This window comes from Oxyura jamaicensis, chromosome 26 (assembly GCF_011077185.1).
Source record: "Oxyura jamaicensis isolate SHBP4307 breed ruddy duck chromosome 26, BPBGC_Ojam_1.0, whole genome shotgun sequence".
NCBI classification, from domain to species: Eukaryota; Metazoa; Chordata; class Aves; order Anseriformes; family Anatidae; genus Oxyura; species Oxyura jamaicensis.
In genome coordinates, this window is record NC_048918.1 from 3453450 (window position 1) to 3472937 (window position 19488).

General features: G+C 65.3%; 1 protein-coding gene across 7 annotated transcripts in view; it reads left to right on the plus strand.

Annotated features, from left to right (window-relative positions):
• The first annotated feature begins 316 nt into the window (after positions 1-316).
• The window catches only part of ATP2B4 (ATPase plasma membrane Ca2+ transporting 4), a 42915-nt gene continuing 23743 nt past the window's right edge, over positions 317-19488 (plus strand). For 2 of the 7 annotated variants that reach the window (XM_035346940.1, XM_035346945.1), the window contains exons 1-3: positions 925-965; positions 15113-15573; positions 19066-19263. In XM_035346940.1, coding sequence (XP_035202831.1) covers positions 15378-15573; positions 19066-19263 — 394 coding nt within the window. In that variant the 5' untranslated portion in view covers positions 925-965; positions 15113-15377. Of the gene's footprint in view, positions 338-922; positions 966-1635; positions 1760-15112; positions 15574-19065; positions 19264-19488 lie in introns of those variants that run through there. The other 5 variants (XM_035346942.1, XM_035346946.1, XM_035346943.1 and 2 more) reach the window with 5 other exon arrangements.

Below are 19488 nucleotides of genomic sequence, written 5' to 3' on the forward strand. Positions count from 1 at the left end.
TCCCACCCCCCCGGGGCTCCTGGGCCCCTCCCTGATGGGGGCAGGCTGCGCCACTCGGCAAATCACTGCTGCTCTCCGAGCCCGGGGGGGGGACACTGCGGTGCCTCGATGGGCTGCGGGTCTGGAGGGATGGCCACCAAATGTGCCGAGAGGTGCCACCTCCTCCAGCGTCCCCAAATCCCTCGGAGGCCGCTGGGGTGGGAGCCAAGCGGGCTCAGGGATGCGGCATGAGGCCAGGACGTGGCTGCCTGGTGGCCGGGGGAGGCGGATGGAGGCGGCGGTGCCGTGGCTGTCGCACGGGTGGAGAACCGGTGGAAGAGGGAAGAAATCGGCCTGGGTGAGCTGGGGAATCGAGCCCCGTCCCTGTCGCCCTCGTGGTGCGGCCAGGAGGGACCGAGGACCCGTCCTGTGCTGCTGGAGGTGCTCCTGGGGGGAGCAGCTCCCAGCTTTGGGTGCAGTGGGAGGGGAAGGGGCTCCTCTCCCTGGCCTCCCTGGGGAAAAATCCTTCCTCCGCGCAAAATCCTCCCTCCTGCGACGAGGGGGGGACCGCGGTGACCGGCTGGAGGGGGGGGACACGTGGCTGGTGGCACCCTGTCCTCCCTGCCCTGCTCATGTCCCGGGGTGTGGGTCCGTGGTGCAGCCGTGGGAGCCCCGCTCCCCACCAGGGCTTTCCGAGCCTCAGCTAATGAAACGTCCGACTTTGATGTTTTAATTAGTTGCTTTTGGCTTTAATGCGGAGGGATAATAGAGTTTCCGTGGACTTATAAATCCTGCCCCTCTATTTGTTCATTAGAAAAGGGGAGGGAAAAAAAAAAAAAAGGCAGCAGCTAACCCTGGGCAGGGAAAGGAAGAAAGCAAAGGCAGGAGACGTGTGGAGCGCATGAGGAGCCGCTGGTGTGTCACTCGCTGGGATGGGGACTCGTGAAAGCACTAATTAAGCAACCTAGATCCTCCGAGAGCTCCCCGTGAGTAACAGCTGAGCGCGGTGCCCTCCTGCCTGGGAGCTTCTGGCTCTCGGTTTTACCCGGGGGAGCCGAGGTGTGGGGCTGGGGGTTGGGGTGCGGGGTGTCCTGGGTGGGAGCATCTCTGCCCGTGCCACGGTCCTGCTCCGGCACGGCCACCCCGGCATGGGGACAGGGCCCTGGGGGACCCTGGCACGGGCGTGCAGGGCCATGGAGCGCTTCCAGGCTGCCCCCACGAGGAGCCTTTAATGTCTGAACTCCCCCTGTGCCCAGGTTGGGGTACGCGGGGACTCCGAGTGCAGGATTTGGCCGCCTGTCCACGCTTCTTGGTGCTGATGGCGAAACTTTGGCTTCCATGGCAGGGATGAGTCGGCAGCCGGGCACCGAAAGCCAACGGAGCTGGGCAATCCGGCGTCCCCAGGCTGCGACCGCTGTGTTGCTGGCGTGCAAATTCCCGTCCTTTATTTTTTTTTTAAATGCAATTAATACATATTTTCCCCTCCACACCCCCCCCAATTCCAAAGCAATCGGGGTCCGCTGGATGCAGCGAGCCGCTGGGGTGCCTGGGCAGCGCGTCGGAGCCCTACCCGGAAGAGTTTGGCCGGCAGGGGATGGGGAGGGAGGAATCCGATCCCTCCCGCTCGCCGACGGGAGCCGAGCGCGGCGCTTCCCGGGGCCCCGCGCGTGGGCCTGCCGCTGCTGCCCCCGTCCCGGTGGCTGAGGGGGGGGGGCTGCACCCCGCGTCCCCCCCCGACTCCTCCACCGTCGAGGCCGCTGCCGGCTCCTCTTTGTCTCGGGTGCGCAAAGGTCAGCCCTGCCCGACGCGGCGCCATCCTGTAGGGAGCTGGGAATAAGCCGGAGCCTTGCACTGCGGGGTCCTGACCCCAGCATCCTCCTCCTCCTCCTCCCCACGCAGAGGAAGGCTTGGTGCTGGGGGGAGCATCTCTCCGTGCCGATGCTGGCTGGGGGCCGTATCTGGCACCGGGGGGGCGGTGGGGAGGGCTGAGACCTGAAGCAATGGCTCCAGCAGTGACAGCCCCAGAGCCTCCCCCGGGGCCGGGAACCGAAAGCACCGCTCGCGGCTCCTGCGCTCCCTGGGCTAAAAATAAGCTCACAGTGCCCAGGCTGCTCGGCCCGGGGGGGGCTGCTGAGAGCTCGGCCCCGCCGGGTGCTCGCGGGGTCTGGCCGGGGCTTGCCACGACCTTTGCTCTTTGGGCGGCGGATCCCCCGCTCGGGTTTTCAGGTCCGGGCTCAGATTTCGGGCAGAAGGCGGCCGATTTGGAGCGCCGCTTCCTAGGATGCTAATTCAGGACCCCGCTGGGCAGCTCGGGCTCCGTTATCCCTTTGCTTTCCCCGGCCGTGCTGTTCACCCTCCCTCTCGTGCAGCTTTTTCATCTTCTCCCTGCTTATTCCTGCGAGTCGCCGAGCTCAGAGGCGCCGATGCTCCGTCTCTCGCCCCGGCCCTCCCAGAGCCTTAGCGGCACGGCGCTCCGGCTTTTTATCTCTTCCTTCCCACCTTCTTGCAAGCGACTTGAAAGTAACCCCGGGTTAGCGAAGCGCTCGGCTGCTCCGGGCAGAGCTCGGGCTGCGCCGCGCGGATGCTTTTTACCCGGCGGTGGCAACGCCGCTCACGTCCGCGTGCCATCCATCAGGCTGTCACCGCTGCGGGCAGCCCAGGGACGCGAGGACGCGCGAGAAGATGGCTCAGGCCTCCGGGCAGCTTCTGCCTCGGCTCCCTTTGGAAGCCCCGGCCGTCAGGTTTGCTGTGAAAGCTGAGTTCGGGGTGACGTGGGAGGGGGACGGATCCGGGTGTGATGCGCTGGAGGTGCCGTTTGGGGCAGGGGCTGTTGGGGAAGCGGCCGGTTCTGGGTGCCACCCGCGCACCCGCCCGGGAGGAGCCACGCGTTTCTTTGGAAATGACCCTGTGAGCGCCGGGAACCAAAAACTATGGGGTGAGAGATCCTGGTCTGTAGCACCCGGCTGGCGGTGAAGTAGCCCCAGGAGGGCTGCAGGAAGGCAGAGCTGTGCCTGGCGAGGGTCACATTGCTTGTGGCAGCCCTGCTGCTGCAGGAGAGGAGGAAAGCTGCAGCAGCAGCCCGCTGCTACGCGTTACTCAGTGCCGGGATTTATCCCGCGTCCGGGCGGGGAGACCTGGCTGCCTTTGCCCGGGGGCACTGGGGAAACGGGGGGGTGAATCAGCCGCGGGGAGCTGGGACCGTAAATTCGGCTTGGCTGTGGAAAAGCTGAAAGCGCGGCTCCTCTTTCCTGGGTGTCCTCGCGCAGACGTGGCTCTGAGTCACCGCATCCTGCCCGACGCCGCCTGGGGAAAGCGCAGGGGCTGGGAGCCGTGGGGCGCTGCGGGGCCGGGCTGCTCCCCGAGCCGGTGACACCGCGGGGACCGCTCCCGTGACCCGAAACACCCGCGTCCCCACGGCCACGCTGCCGACGTGTGAAACTGCCCAGCCCGCGTTTTCCAGGGTGACTAGTGCTGGCTATTTTTAGTCGTCCAGGCTCGCCTAAATGATGTCTTCTGAGTTTCATTGGAGGGAGGAGGGGTGAAGCTGGGGCTGTTTCCCAAGTGACGGGTTGCTTGCGGAGCTGACCCCAAATGGACTAGCCAAAACCAAAAAGGGCTGGAACAGCGGAGTGCTAGGGTGGTTTTCTCCTCGGAGAGCATCGTGCCGCGCGCCTCCCCGAGCGAGCTCCTTGGGGAAGGAGAAATTCGCCTTCCCTGGGGAGAAACCTAACCTCATCCTGCTCCTGCATCCCGGGGGATGCGCTGTGCCCCTGAGGAGCAGCCCTGGGAGCGCTGTTCTGCTCCTCGGGGGGCTGACTCTGCGGGCTGCTCTTCCCATGGGCGGCTGGAAGCACTCGGGTGCGCGCCGGGTGCCAAAACGCCGCCGAGCGTGGCTCCCAGAGGAGAGGCTGCTTTGCCTGCTGGGGAAGGAGGCTGGAGCCGTGCTCTGCAGGTGCATTTTTTGGGGAGGTTCCTCCGTGGAGAGGTGGCTGCTCGGGTACCTGGTGGGGTGCTGGAGGGCTGGGTGCTGCTGTGGGCCGGGCTGTGGTGAGCCCAAATCCTTCAGCATCGCGTTCTGCCTCCGCTCATCGCTGGATGCTCCGGTGTTGAGGCTGCAGTGCTGTCTCCTGACCTGCTGCCTTTAATCTCGTTTAATTCATTGCGTCCCTTCTTGGCATTGTTTTTCCTCTCCTCCCGTCTCTCCCCGTCCATTCCTGCCATCTGCAGACGCGCTGGGCTGCCGTGCGCCAGGCTTCACCTCGCGTTGACGTCCTGCGCCGCGATTATCTGCCCGCTCGGGGTGGAGCAGGCGGCGTTTCCTTGTTTTCCACTTCCCTGCAGCATCTGCATGTTTCTCTGCAGGGCAGCAGCCGGGGGAATCCTCTCGCTCCTGCAGTTGAACGTGAAACGCATCAAATCCGTGCAAGACGCTGCAGCTCGCGCTCCTGCGGCGCAGGGGGGCGCGTGCGGGGTCTCTGCTGCTCTCCCCGGGCAGATGCCACCTGGAGGCTTGCGGTGTTTCCTGCCCTGCCTGGCACTCTGCTCAGGGGACTGTCTCTTTTCCCTTTGGAAAGGACAATGAAGGGATCCTCCCTTCCTCCTGCCACTCCTCTGGCCGCAGCTGCCTGCAGCCTCGCTGTTTTCCCAGCCCTGCGGCGTGCGCAGAAGCCTTGCTGCGGCCCTGCCCTGCTCCAGGGATGGGTTTGGGAAGCAGGAACCTGGAGGAGAGGGCAGGGCTTCCCCGAACCTCTCTGCCCTGCAGCGGGAGGCGGATGGGGAGGACGAGGAAGCCTCACTCACCCCGGCGCTGTGCTGCTCGGCTCCGTGGCGGCGAGCGGGGAGCCAGCAGCCGGCTCAGCACCGTCCGCTCGCTTTATTCCAGGCAGATCCTCTGGCAGCAGAACGCCCCAACCGCTGCAGTAATCTCCTGCCCTATCGCTGCTAAAGCCGCTGTTATCCCCAGATTAGCGCGGGTGCTTCGATACCCACCTGTACGCGCGCCTCTGCTGCCCGCGGGTGCCGGGAGCGCAAAGCGGTGCCCGTCCCGCTGTCACCTCGGGCGACCTCGTGGCTCGGAGGCAGTTTGTTGGGTGGCCAGGGAGCTCTGCTCGGTTGTTTTAGGGCATCCGGGTCTGTGCTCGCTGGGGCATGGCTCAGTGAGGGGCTTGGGGTGCTGCACCCCCATTTAATGGGTGTCCGTGGCAAGGGGGTGCCCTGAGCGTCGCGCCTGGCTCTGCTGTGAGGGTCCCAGCTCGGAGCGGAGCCGCCCCAAGCCGGTTGTTCCTTGGCGTCGCCGTGGGTTGGTGGCAGGGTTTTAATGGGGTGAGCTGCGGGCTTCCTCCGTCAGCGTGGGGAGCAACTTGTGGGCACGAGGTGGGAAAGTGCCCACGGGGCTGGGAGGCACCCCCAAGAGAGGGGGGGTGCCCATGGGCAGCAGGAGCCTTGCTGGTGACTCCTCAATGGCCAGCATGAAAAGAGCTATCCCAGTGCCTCTGGGTTACTGGTGCAACTGGGAGCCGCTGGGGCGGTGCCCGAAGCACAGAAGGATGGGGCTTGGGGCGCAGCGCAAGGAGGGCGCTGGGTCAGGATGGGTCCGGGCACAAGGGTGCGTGTGGGGGGACGGGGCCATGGGTCCCGTCTGGTTTGGGGACACCGAGGGGGGGCTGCCCCCAGCTGCCGGCACCCGTTGGTGATTTGGGGCTGGTGCAGCGCGGTGTGAGCCTCTCCGCGAGGGCTCAGCCTGGGCAGGGCGACTCTTAAATCTATCGGCGCTTTAATTAAAGCACGTGAACGGTTTTCAGCTGCATTGGCACCTAGCGTAGGCAGAGGACCTGGGGAAGCTCGGGGAAGGTGTTAGCTGCCTGTGGATTACCGTGGGGCTGTGGCTGGCACTTGTGGGAAGTGCAGCCCTAACAAAGAGGCTTTGAAGAACAGACCCGGCGTGCGCTTTCCCTGCTCGGCCCCTCCTGCTCTCCCCACGCCCCCCCTGCCCTGGAGGTGTCCCGAGGCACTGAGGGGTGGGATTTTGGCTCTGGGAGAGCCGGGGGGGGGCATCAGTGGGGTGAGGGCTGGGTGCTGCGTGGCTCGCCCCGTGTATGGGGTGGGTGCCCCCTCGCCTCTCCGTCCCAACCCCGCTGCTCAGCTCCAGCACCGTGCCAGCGAGCCCCTCTCCTCGCTGCCGTTTCCCTCCCCGTTCCCTCGTGTGGGGCTTTATTACTTTTCATTTTTTTAAGCAGATTCCTGCTATTTGCTTAACTAGCTGCTTCTCCAGCCCCGGGCCGTGGGGGAGCCTGGCGGGGCCGGGGCGTGCGCGAACGCTCCCGCGATACTTTGCATTATCCTGAGCAACTGGCTCGGATTAGCTAGTCCTTCCCCTGCCCCTCCCCGTGCTCTCTTGGCCCATCTGGCTCTCCTCTCTTATTTATTGGTACATATTTTCCAGGCTCTGATTTGCCTCTCCTGCAAAGCCGCCGCTCTGCCCAGATTTGATCTCCCGATGATATCACGGGCTTCGCTCGACGAGGGTCTAATTTGGTGCCGGGGATGCAGGGCCTTCTTCCCTCGTATAAATATTGCCTTTTGGTCTTCTGTGTCGCTCCCTCTCTCCCTCCCTCCCTTTAATTAGACTTCTTACTGCATGGAACAGTTTGCAGTTATATATGGAAAACAGCCTACACTTTCCCAGGAGCGGGGCATGTCGGGAAGGGAAGCGGCGAGCAGCCGGCGCGCTCGCCCTGGGAGCGCGGGTGTTTTTCCTAGCGCAGGCACGCTTCTGCCGCCTTGGCTTTTTTTTTAACCCTTTTGGGGCGAGGAGGGGGCTCGCAGCCCCCCAGCCTGGTTGCTTACCCTTCCCTTTCATCCTCCCCAAATCCCCGCTGGTTGTTTGGAGCTCGGAATGGAGAAGCCCGGACGTCCCGGTGGCGCAGCGCGAGGGAAACCCGCGAGAATGGGTGGGAGAAGTTACCCGTGATGTGAGCCGGAGCCGACGCCATTGGGAGCAGCGGGGACGGCCACCCTGTCCCCAGCCCGTGTGGCAGCGTCCCCTCGGCTGTGTCCCTGCTGCCGGCCTCGTGGTTGGGCACCTGGCTTGGGGACGTGCCCGTGGTGCCGTCCCTGCTGCCCTCTGGCACTGGGGTGGCCGGGCTCGTTGGGGTTCCCCTCTACTGGGGCGCACGTGCCCTTTGGGGAGGCCCTGGGCGTCAAGCCCAGGTGTCAGACAAGCTCTGCGCCCCCTGCCTCAGTTTCAGGAGGGATTTCTTTTATCGCTGTTTCTTACATTTTTTGCACGTGCCCTCTCCTTTCGCCGAGGGCGCGGGAGGAAGCAGCTCGTCGCGCCGGCGGAGAGGTTAGTGCTGCGCGCCCGCCGCCGCCATCGCTCCCCGGGGACACCCCGTGGTGGGACAGGGGGCTCAGCCTCCCCCCACCGATGATGAAGCCCCCCCCGCAGCACATGGGGAGGGGGAAACCAAACCCATCCCAAGGGGAAGCCCGGCCGTGGGATGTCCCGTGTGGGTGTTGGGGTGCGCGGGGCCGGTGGGGCGCTCACCGACCCCACGGGTGACAGCAAACGCAGCCGATGCTTCGCCCGGCTGCTGCTGGAGGAAGTGGCGGGGCCTATTTTAAGCCCCCGGGGATGTTCGGGGTAGGAATCCCCTCTCCCTGTGTAATCCTGCTAAAAATACCGTGGCTGTACCCATGCGCCCCGGCCGCTCGCTCTCTGCTTCTCCGGGTGTTGTTTTGCCTGCGAGACGCCCTCGTGCTCCGTGGGTCGGTGCCTGCCTGCTACTTTATTTTATTTTAAGCCGAGCTGTTTCTCTGCTCCCTGAAGAGGGTGCAGAAAGGTGGGAGTCGGGACTGCCGGGATCTCCTCCCGGCTGGGGGCTGGCGGAGGGCTGCTGCCACCCCCGGCACCTCGCTGCCTCGGTTTCCCCACCCCTTTACGGTGCAGGGGGGCAAGGTCCAGCCCCCTCCGGGACGTTGCCGTCCTGATTAACGGACCCTAATTAATCCCCTCCTGCACGCAGGGGTGCTGTTACTGGGAATGAGGTGTGTCGGAGCCACGGGGAGCTCTGGTTCCTGGGGCTGTGACAGTCGGAGGTAGGGGAGCCAAGGGGCACCCCCAGGCCTGGGTGCAGGGTGGCTCAGAGGGGCGAGGGATGTGCACCCCGTGGCCAAATCCTAGGGGTGTTTGTGGGGAGCAGGGCGAAGTGGGGATGGAGCTGGTCCAGGAGCCTGGTTCTGGTTGTGGTGCCAGTGCCTGGGGCTGCCTCTGCCCCTACAGACGGCTGCGGGGCAGGGAGCACCCCGTCCCTTAGGGAAGGGCTCCTGCCAACACCTGGCTTGTGTTCTGCTTTAACCCCATCCTCGTGGCCTGCGCCCTCTCCTCCCGAGCGTGTCTCCTCCAGCCTGGCCAGCGCTGACGTCCGCTTCCGAGCAATGTTCCCTGCCTCGGCACTTCGGGAGCCCGGCCTCCGAGCATCCCTGTGCTGGGCTTGGGGTGGGCTCGCTGGGGGCTGCGGGGTGGCCAAAAACCCAGGGCCAGGTCCGCGGGGCGGCTGAACCGTGCCTGGGGGAGCAGAGGTGGAGCCCTGAGAACAGAGGTGCCGTGGGGCACCAGCGTGGGGCAGAGCTGTCAGCCCTGCTCCCCTCACCACGGCGGGGGAATTGCACAAGGGATCCAGCTGGGTTTGGAGAAGGGGAGGGAAAAAAAAAATGAAGCTTGAGTCAAGTTGCCCAATAGTTGGCCAGCCGCTGCCTTATCGCCGCACGTGGTGCCTGCGGTGCTGGGGCAGGAGGAACCAGTTTCCTGGTGCTGAGCAGGAGGGAGGAGCAGGGGATGAAGGCTGGGGCTCCGCACCATGCGGGGTGGTCGGGCACCACCAGCTCCGATGTCGCAGCCCCTTGTGGCCCCCACCCCCAGCACCCATCCCTCTCTCGGATGCGCCCGGTGCCGCGGCACCCTCCAAAGGCACCCGGCCCGGGGGGCTCCAGGTATTTGCGTGCAGCAGAGGCTGGGGCTCTGGGGCTCGCTTTGTGCCTCCTTCTGCATTCCTCCCCCTGCCCGACCGACGGCTGCGCTACCTTGTAAAGCACAAAAGAATAATGAGAGGAGCCCGGGTGATTTAGTGCAGGCGCCGGGAGAGAAATACCAAGGCCTTAGATGGAAACATTCCCCTTGACAGCTCGCCTGGAGACTCCCTCCGATTTTTTTTCTTTTTTTTTTTTTTTTTTCCACCCCCCTGAAATTCCTCTGCCCTCCGTGGTGCGGGGAAGCCCGGGGGCGCGGGCAGATTCCTGAGCCCCCAGAACAGAGGCTTCTGCTCCCGCCACGCGCCGGTGGCTTTGGCACGTGGGTGCCCCATGTGGGAACCCCAGGCTCAGCTCCGGGGCTGGGATTTTGGATTTTAGGGGTGCTGTGCTGGGGAGGGGGGCAGCTGCCTCTGAGCTTGTCCTGCGGTGCCGCAGCGCGGCCGGTGCTCTCCTGCCTCTTCGCCGCTGCTTTTGCAAGAGGCGATGGGTGCCCTGGGCGTGCGACAAACCAGTTTTCCTGCCTTAGTGAACAAGAGGCCAAATAGGAGCAAATGTGAGCAGCAGCTTTAACGAGTGGGCAGCTGCTGGTGCTCCCTGCGGGGGGGGGATGCACCAAGTGGCTGCGCTCCTGGAGCAGGTTGCGCCCTTCCCCTTGGTGCTTCCTCGTGGCTCGGGCACCGTCCCATCCCTCCAGCTCTCGCTGCTTTTTGGTCCCTGCAGCCCCGTGGGAGGCGGAGGAGGAGGAGGGTGCATGATGGTGTGAGGCTGCTCGGGTGGGATGCTGCTGCTGCATCCACCGGGGTCACAGTCCTGAGGTTTGTGTCCCCGTGAGCGCTCTGCGGGGCGGGCGCTGCGCCCTTTCCATTGCCCCCAAACCCATGGGGTTTTGTGAGTGTCTCGGTGGGGATGGGGTTGGGGTCGGCTCTGCCTGGGCTGGGTGTGGGCCTCGTGGAAGCGGGGAGCAGCCGGCGGCTTGCTGCCCGTGGGGACAAGTGTGTGAACCCCTGTGGGGGCAGCTCCTGGGGACGTGAGCCCTGACCCATCCGAGTCCCCTCCCCGGGCACTTGGCATCGTCCTGGTGCATGGGTGGTGGTTGCGTGGGAGCCCAATCCATGTGGGAATTGGGGAATTTGACATGCTCAGGTCCCCCCACTTCCTCCAAGATGAAGCCTGAGAGCTTCTTCCTCCTACTCCTCAGTGCAAAGGGCACAAGGGGTCTCCCCAAATTGCCGGGGTCTCCCCAAATTGCCGGGGTCTCCCCAAATTGCTGGGGTCTCCCCTGCCTTTAGGCTCTTGCATTTCCCCAGCTGCCAGGGACATCCCTGTGCACGCACCCCGGGGTGCCCCCAGCCTCCCACGTGTCAAGCTGGGTGTCACCGGGGGGGGGGTTTCCTGGTGGCGGGTGCCCCGCAGCCATCGAATGCCACCGTCCCCTCCCCTGGGGCTCCGTCAACCCGCGGCGCTCGGCGAAGGAAGCGGATGCTGCGGTGGGAGGTGTCAGCAGGGAGGTGACATCCCGTGGGGGTGCCCCGTGGCAGGGTGGGGGGGATGTTGGGGCACCCCCGGATCAGGGGAAGGAGCAAGGAGAGCCCGATCCTGGTGTTATCGGGGAGCAGGAGCGGTTGGAGCGGGTCCTGTTCCCTCGTTGCACGGGTGCTGGTGCAGCGATGGAGCTGCCCAGGTGATGGGTGAGTGCGAGCCTGGCGGGGTCTGCCCGGGGGTGTTTGGGGGTGTCCTGCTCTCTTATCCGCTCCTCTAACCCCCCTGCACCGTGCGTGGCCCCTCTCCATGGCATCAGGGCGGAGAGCTCAGGTTCCCACGCCGTGACCTTTTGCTGCCTGCTGACAGCCCTGACCCTGCCTCTCCGTCCTCCTGCGCTGAATCGCTCGGTCCCGAGGGTGGAAATCCTCCGGAGGACGCACCGGGGGGCTGCGCTCACCCCTTGGGATCCGTGCCCCCGGAGCGTGCCGTTTGCAGCCACAAACCAGCTCAGCGATTCACGAGCACCTCTCCTCCCAGGAGCGTTAACGCAGCGGGGGAGTGAACGCGCCCGGAGCCGCCTTGGTTTCCTCTTGGGTGTCCGGTGCCGGTGCCGGAGGGGTTAAGCGCGGCGCTGGGCGAGGGGAAGGCTCCCCATGGGTGTTGCTGGGAACGAGGAGCGGAGCCGAGCGTGCCGCTGCCATCTGCACATTGCGATTTGGTGAGTGTGCGGGGAGGGGCCGCGCGCCCCTGCCCCGGGGCTCCCCGGCCCCCCGCTTCCTTCTGGGGGGAGGGGGGGGAACAGGGACGGTGCGGGGTGGGCGGCTGCGTGGGGCTGCGGTGCTGCTCCAAGCGTGTTTGGGGGGCAGAGAAATGCCCGGGGGGCTGCTGCTCGCCCTGGGCATGGTGCTTTGGCCAGGGGGGCCCTGCGGTGGGAGTCGGGCACAACGCCAGGAGGGGCGGTTGTGCCCTCCCCGAGCCCCCCCGGGCTGGCCAGGAGCAGCTCCTGCCCCGGGCTTTTGGCTCTGTTGGAAGCAGGCAGGGTGCGTCGTGTGGAGCTGCCCGCTGAGCGTCCCTGTTGCGTGTCCCCATTGCCTGTCCCCGTGTGCGGGGCTCCCAGCGCGCTCCCCGAGCTCTTGCTCCATCCCCACCATGAGGGGTTGCAGCCTGGCAGAGCCCCCCCCCACTGATTTATCTCCTCTCCAGCAGCGCCTTGGCTCAATGGGGTCTGTGTGTGGTGGGAGCAGAGCTGGGGAGAGCAGTTCAGTCTCTCCCTGAATGCTTTTAAACGTTTTTTATATTTTTTTTCTCTTTTTTTCTCCCCATTTGGCAACATAAGCAGCATCCCGGGCACGGCTTTCCGTCGGCTTTGCCATGGCAACCTCCAGCAGCCAAAAGCTGGGGAGGAGACGGCCCCGTGGCACGGCTCGGGGCTGGGGCAGCAGGGCAGGTGCCTGGAGGGGGGGCAGGAACTCCATCAAAGGGGCTAAGGTTTGCTCGGGGGGCCTCATCCTGCCCGGCCGAGCTGGGGTTCGTGGCTCTGCTCACCCCCGGGTGGGTGGGGAGGCAAATGGGGTTGGTTTTCTTCCCCATGGAGGGGAGACGTTTGGGGCTTTCTGGAGCAAAACGCAGAGGAGAGCAGGAGGGAGCGGAGCCGGGGCGTTGATTTTTTTTTTCCCCATCTTTTGTGAGTTTAACTTAAAAAAAAAAAAATAACAGCTGAGCTTGGTTGGGTCGGCTGCCAGGTGCACAGCGCTGGGCTCGCTGTCTGCCCACTCCAAAACAGGGAGGATTTGCCTCAGTCTGCAGCGTGGGGACGCGGCGAGCGCTGACAGTGGAGTCCCAGGAGAGCTGGGAACCCGCCGCGCGGCAACCCCGGGGCTCGTGCTGGGGAATTCGGGTTCCCGAGCGGGTTTGCAGACGCATCCCCGTGTGCGTGCTGCTCTCCCTCTGCCCTGCGACAGCTGCCCGAGCAGGCATCGCAGCGAGCCCTCTCGGGGCTTGCTTTGGAGGTGTCACGCAGGACGTGCCCAGCTGATTTTCGCTCCAGCTTGGCTTTCTCTCCCTGGGGAGACGCGAGCAGCGTCACCGCGGATCGTGCCGTGGATGCTCTGTGTGATTTTGGGGGCTGGGAGCACCCCGGGGCCGCTCACAGCGCTGATGCCCGCGGGACGGGGTCCAAATCCTCCATCCTTGTCCCTCTCCGAGCAGCCCGCTTCTCTCCCCTCGTGTTTAGGGGCAGGCGGGCTCCTTCCCTCGCACCGGTGGCCCCCACGGCACGGGACGGTCACGCCGGCGCCCACCCAGGGCCGTGCTGGCCCCGGCGTGCGGCCGCTCTGCCCGGCCGGGCCGGAGGTGTAATGCAGCCGTTTATTATTCCGGGCAGGTTCATCTGCAGCACTGCATCCATCGGCTCCACGGCTCCCTGGCAGCCGCTGCCTCCTCCCCGCCTGCTCCCTCCGCTCCGTGCCCCGTTGTCCCCGTGCCGCCGCCGCGCGCCGGGAACGCGTCCTTTGCGCTGCCACCGCCGAGGTCCTCGTCTGTACGGGGACACCGGGAGGTGACACGGCAGCGCTGGCCGCTCCTCTGGGCTCCCTGGCTGCGTTCTCCCACCCTGTGTTTTGGGGCTCTGTGGGACGTGTCTGCGGGGTGCCCGGCATCCCGTAACCTCTGCCTTCCTCACTGTCCCCACGGTGAAGGGTTCCTTCGGAGAGCCCGTCTCTCTCTGCAGTGCCTGGAGGCTCGGGAAATTAATTACTGAGCTCCGGCCAGCCTGCTGAATGCTGCGGGAGTCGTTAGGCACTCATTAGCGTTAGGTCTTTGAGAAGCTCCAGCGCAGCTCTCCGCTTGCCTGGGACCGATCCTGCCCGGGACGGATCCTTCGAGCCCAGCCAGGGAGCGCAGGAGCCTGTCCTGTGCCGGCAGGGTGGGGCAGAAATGGCCCAGGAATGGGTCTGGGACATGGGACCGTGCTTCGTCCCCAACCTGGGGCCAGGAGGTGCTCAAAGAGCCACCCCCCGCCAGGTCCCTGCTTTCCCCTTGACCACCGGAGCGAGTCCTGGTGCTGGCGCTGCAGCGGGCAGGAGCTCTCCGCCGCCCCGGGCAGGAAACGACGGGTGCCCCGTGGCTCCTTCAGGGGGTAATTACGGGCTAGGCCATCACAGTATTAATTAGCCGCCTTTCTCTTAGCCTCTCGGCTCCCTTCAGAAGACGTTAGTGACTGTGAAAGAGGGGGGAAAATTAGTGCGCCGAGGTGGGGGGGAATTATCTTTTTTTTTTTCTGTTGATCAGCGGGAGCCTGCTTAATTGCATCAGCCGTCTCCTGCCTCCCAGCGCCGGGCGCTTTCACGCCGTTAAATGATGGATGAGCTCGGCTCCCCGAGGAGCTGCGCGGGGCGACGGGGCTGGGCACGGCCAAGGATGCTGCTGCTGCAGCTCGCTCCCTGCTTTGTGGGGTCGGGGGGCAGAGCCAAGGCTCTGTGTGGGATCAGCAGCGTCCCCCACCCCATTTCCATCCCCGGCTGGTGCATGGGGACCCTCCCGGGCCCGTTGGTGCCTGTTGCATCCCGATAACGCCGTGGCCCCCCGGGGGCTGCTGGTGGAGAGGGGACGGGTGTGGGGGGTGAGGCTGTGGGGCAGGGAGGGGGCTTCTTTTTTTTGGGGGGGGGGGGGGTCCTGATGTTTCAGGGGTTGCCCAACTGGTACTGGGGCTGGAACTGGGGGTGTTCGGTGTGGAACTGCCCGGGCTGGTGGGTTTGTAAGGGTGGTGGTCGGTCGGTGCTGGGGGCTGAGCTGGGGAGCGGAGCCGGGGGGGGCTTTGGGACAGGGAGCCCTCGATCCCCTGGTCCTTGCTGAGCTCCGGCTCCCTCCGTGTCCCTCCTGCTCCTGGTGCTGCCGTGGGATCCCTAAGCCCTGGGGAAGGGGGGTGCTCACGTCACCGCCTGTTCTCACAGATTTCTGGGGTTCTCCCACCCTTGCAGTGGGGCTGGCAGCACTGGGGGGCTTTGGGGGATCCGGCTCCTTGCAGGCTGCGATGCGAGAGCTCGAGCAGAGCACGGAGGGAGAGCAGAGAAGGTGCCATGAATGCGAAACCCCCTTGATTTGGGAGAAACCTGTGGGTTTTAGCAGTTTCCTGACGGATCTCTCGGTGCTGGGTGCTGCGAGCCCCCTTCTGCCGGCTGCCTCGGGATGCTTTTGCTTACCTGTTGCCAGCGCCGTTACCAGGCGCTGCCTCCCCGGGACCGCGGGGCGGAAACAGCTGTTTTCCACTGCCGAGCTGTATTTTTAAACCCAGCTCAATGGGAGCATTTTCGGGGCCGGCCAGCTGTGGGCTGAGCGGAGAACCACCTGGCCGCCCTTCCTGCCCGGCGGGCTGGGCCGAGCTCAGCTTTCACCAGTTTTTTTGTTGCTCCAAAAAAGCCAAACCTTGGGGTTTTGGGGCAGAACCTTCTTTTTTTTTGCTTTTTTCTTTAGCAGAGCCGGGTGAGCCCGCGGTGCCGCCGCACGCCTCCGAACCATGCCGCCTCCTCTTCCTACCCGTACCCATCCCGCGGGGGCTGCGTGCGTCCGGCCGCGGGCCCCCTGATGACCCCCTCCTCCTCTTCCCATCCTTTTTTTTTCGCAGCTCCAGTTGCTGTGGTATCCAGGGAGCCTTCCTCCTGCCGCGGGAGATGCACGCCGGGCGTTGCTAAGGTTGCCTCCGCGGTAACATGCGCATCCTGTTTACACCTGCATCCGGAGGAGAAGGGCTCGGCTAGAGCCACCGCTGCACCCGGGCAGCCCCCAGGGACCCCCGCGGGGCCGCCCCCAGCTCCCTCCCCAAAAAGCCGCAGCCTCGCGGCCGGCCCCTGCGTCCCGGCGCCCCGCGGCGCCGCTGCCGCCGGGTCGAGATGACGAACAACGTGGCCGACCACCACCCCGGGAACTCGGTCACCGAAGGCAACCATGAGGGGGACTTTGGGTGCTCCGTGGTGGAGCTCAGGAACCTCATGGAGCTGAGGAGCGCCGAGGCGGTCACCCGGCTGAACGATTCCTACGGCGGCGTGCACAACGTCTGCAAGAGGCTGAAGACGTCGCCCGTCGAAGGTAAGCGGCTGGCGAGGCGGGATGTGTTGGGGAGCTCGTGGCTGAAGCTGTCGGGCTCGAGTCGATTGTGGCTGAGCTCAAAGCGCGGTTCCGTCGTGCCGGGCATCCTCCGTTGGGTCTTGGGGACGTGGTTCCGTGCGGTTCCGTGTGTCTTGGTGAAAACGGGGGGGTTGGTGGGGCGTGAGGGGTAGGGGGCTCCTCTCCCAGCCCCGCTGCTGCCCTGAGCGTGGTGCCGGCCTCTCCTCGGTTTAATGATTCGTAGTGTGGGATGCGGGTGAAGGGGGTGTAAAGGTTGGAGAGCGCCCGGTGGCGCGGGGATCTTGTGTGTGGTGTGGGCATCTCGGCCAGAGGACAGGCAGCGCGTCCCCAAGGTGCTGATGGGGCCGGGGAGGTGCCGTAGCCCCGTAATTTTAGGGCTTCTTCATTGTGAGCCCGGGTTTGGGTCCTTCTGAGCATCGTAGGTTTGAGCGGTGGTGGTCGGTTGGGTGCTCCCCTGGGGGTGCTGGCTGATGTTTGGGGAGTTCGGGTGGAAGGACGTCGCCTCTCCTCCCCGTTTGTAGGGGTGGCATTTTTGGGACCCCCGTAAGCAAGCAGGGCCGGGTGCCGTGACCCTCCGGCACGGGGTGTCGGCGGGTGTCGGCACAGCGATGCGCCCCCTCCACGGTGCTAAAAGGGGCACGGGGGGAGAAAGCCCTTGTTCCCAGCACCGGGATGGGGACGTGGGATGGGGATGTGGCTGCTCCGGCCCCGCAGCCCTGCGGGTTGTTGTCGCTGGGGTTAGCACGTTTCCCAGCTGTGAGCGGGACCGGGAAGGGGAGACAATCCCGGGATGTCATTAGAGAAGGGGGGGGGGTCCCGGTGGAAATACCAAGTCCTGACCGCAAAACAATGCGCTTGGCCGTGCCAAAAGGTGAGCGCGCTTTTGGGGGCGGGAGGGGAGCGGGGCGGGGAGGGAAGCAAACCCAAAGGGCCCTGGTCTGGGAGCTCAAGTACTGGAGGGACACCGTGTGATCCCGACTCGATCCCTGCTTCCAGGCCTGAGCCCCTGCTCCGCACACGGCCGTTTGCTTTGGAGGTGACCCCTGTGGCTTGTCCCAAACCCTGTCCAGAGAGCAGAAAGAGGTTATTTCCTATGAGCTGGGATATTATTAGGGAAAGTGAAAGCCCGAAGCACTGCTTGGCTCCTGCCGTGCTGGGTTTGCCTCTCCGTGCTCCATGGGGAGCCCGATGCGGGCCGTGATGGTGCCCAGCGAGGGAAGCCCCAGAAGAAGGGAGCTGCGAGCCCAGCGCTGCGCCCTGCCCCGATAATGGGATGCCCTGGCCAGGTTTTAGTGCATGATGTGTGACCTGGAGGTTCATCCTCATAGGGGGGGATCTCCCCATGCACAGGACGTGCAACCTGGGGACTTCGTAGGGTGGGATCTCCCCGTGCACCAAAGTTTTTGGCAGGGGTCTCCTCTTCTACCCAACGAGGTGCTGGTGGACCCCAGCCCCTCGGGGGTCCTGCAGAAGGGGTGACCCCTTTCTCCCCATGCCCAGCGCACACCCATGGGGGCCCAGCCCGTCCCCGACCCCACTGCTGAGCACCCCGGGGTGGGAAGGGGAGCGGGGTGGCATCGCGCAGCGGGGCTGAGTCACCGCTCGGAGCGGCTCCCGCCGGTGTCCCCTGGGTGACGAGTTGTGTCGGCGAGTACCGCCCTGACTCACCGTCACCGCGCTCCTTGTGGCAGCTCTCCGGGGCCGCTGCCTCCTTCCCAGCCTCTGCCCGTGGGGCTGCAGCAAGGAGCCTGGCGCCGGAGGCCTCCTCCTAGGGAGGCTGGCTCTGCTCTGCCAAAAAGCAGCTTTGCTTCTGCTCGGATGAGGTCTCCCGTGCACCCTGCTGTCCTGCTGTGGGGGGGGGGGTAACCAAAGATCTAGATCATAAAAAGGAGGAAAACGGATGAATGGTGGTGGGATCGTAGGAGAAGCCTCCGCAGAGAGGTAGAGGCCAGGCGGGGAGGTTCACCCTGTTAGCCTGGATAAGTACGGAGCTGCGGTGCCTCCCCCCTCTGATCAGGGAGCAGCGACTACACCAGCACGTCGCCCTCCTGCTGTAATTTGTGGCTTTCACCCCAAATTTTCCCACCTGCTGCCCCCCTACGGGGTCCCATCCAAACCCTGCTGTGGCCCCATTGAGGGGGGGTCAGCTGCTGGCCGCGCTGCATGCCTGTTGCTCTTTGCAACCCTTCCAGCCCATACAGGTAAATTAAAATCCACCCCAACCTCGTTACCCCATGAGGGTGGGGGTGATCAGAGGGGGGCGATAGACCCCGGAGGCGCTGCCGGGTGGGTTTGGAGGGGCCACGTGTGCGCCCTCGGTGGCATCCCGTGCACGCCGAGCCTCCCGGCCGTGACGCTGACATGAGTCAGGCGCGGCGGTTAGCGAGGTTGAGCGATGCTTAGCGAGATTTTCCATCCCCGCCGCCGCATGGGCTGGGCTCGGGGAGGCCACGGGGGCCGGGAGATCCCGGGATTAAGGCTGGGTGGGGATGCACGGGCTGCTCCGCCAGCGCGTCCCATCCCCGCAGCCGTGGGATTCGTCACGGTGGGGGGGGAAACGGGGCGCATCCTGCAGCTGCCTCCAGCCGGGCTGCGATGGGGAAGTGGCCCCCGAGTGGGGCGCGGTGCTGCCAGGCTGCTCCAGGCACCCATGGGTGCCCCAGGGCCGGGCGTTACAGCCCCTGCCCGGTGCATTTCGGGAGCTGGCAGCAGCTCCGGGCTGCTCTTAAGGTGGAAAACGCAGGGGCTTGGCACGGGGCTGCATTAAGGTGGTGCTGGGCTGGGGGGGGGGGCGGTCTCTCCCTTTTCCCCCCCCCCGTAGCTCTTTGGTGCACGGGGAGGCAGCGGGGCTCAGAGCTCTCCCCACTGCTGCGAGCTGGCAGGCTGCTGCGCTCCACCACCCCCTGCAACCCACGGGAAGGGGTTCAGCCCCCCCCCAAAACCCAATTCTCCCCTCTTTTTTTTTACTCTCCTCTCCCCTCTCTGGCTCAGCCAGGCTGAGCCGCAGCACCGATCCAGGCTGTCCTATTCCTTTCCTAGCCCCCACCACCCATCCCCAAGCAGGAGCAGCCCCCAGGTCGTGCCGTCCCCCACCCGCCGTGGGGCTCGGCGTCCGTCGGGGTCGGAGACGCTCCTGCGGCGCTCCCTGCTGCTTCCCCTTCCCCGAGCTGGCAGGAGAGAGGCATCAGGTGGCTCTGACAGCTCCGAGCGCCGCTGGCGGTGCCAGATTTACGGTTAATTTGCTGCAGCATGTAAACAAGCCGGCCAGTGCCAACTGGCATTAACTGCGGCACCGGGGAGCGGCGGCTTCGTGCCTGCCCTGGGTGTCCCTCGCCGTGCGGGTGGCAGGAGCAAAACCCGGGCTCTGCTCCCCTCTGCAGCACCGGAGCCGCTTTGTGGGGACATGGAGGCGGTGTTGTCACTTGGTCTCATTTCTCCCCGTCCCCTCCCCAGGTCTGTCCGGGAACCCGACCGACCTGGAGAAGAGGAGGCAGGTGTTCGGCCAGAACTTCATTCCCCCCAAGAAGGCCAAGACGTTCCTGCAGTTAGTGTGGGAGGCGCTGCAGGACGTCACACTGATCATCTTGGAAATAGCAGCCATAATCTCCCTGGGCCTGTCCTTCTACCACCCCCCGGGCGGTGACAATGAACGTGAGTCCCGGGGTCCCTGCCGGGCTTTGGGATGAAAGCTTCCCCCCGTGGGTCCCCCCATCCTGGCGGTGCCTCGGAGCCACGCTGCTCCTGCTGTCCCCTTCGACGCTGGCTTCTCCCCACCCTCGGGGTCCTTGGTGTCATCCCACCCGTGTCAGGGGACGTGCACTGGTGGATGTCTGGGCAGAGCCATCACCGTGGTGCTGCTCCTTGCTGTTCCCCAAG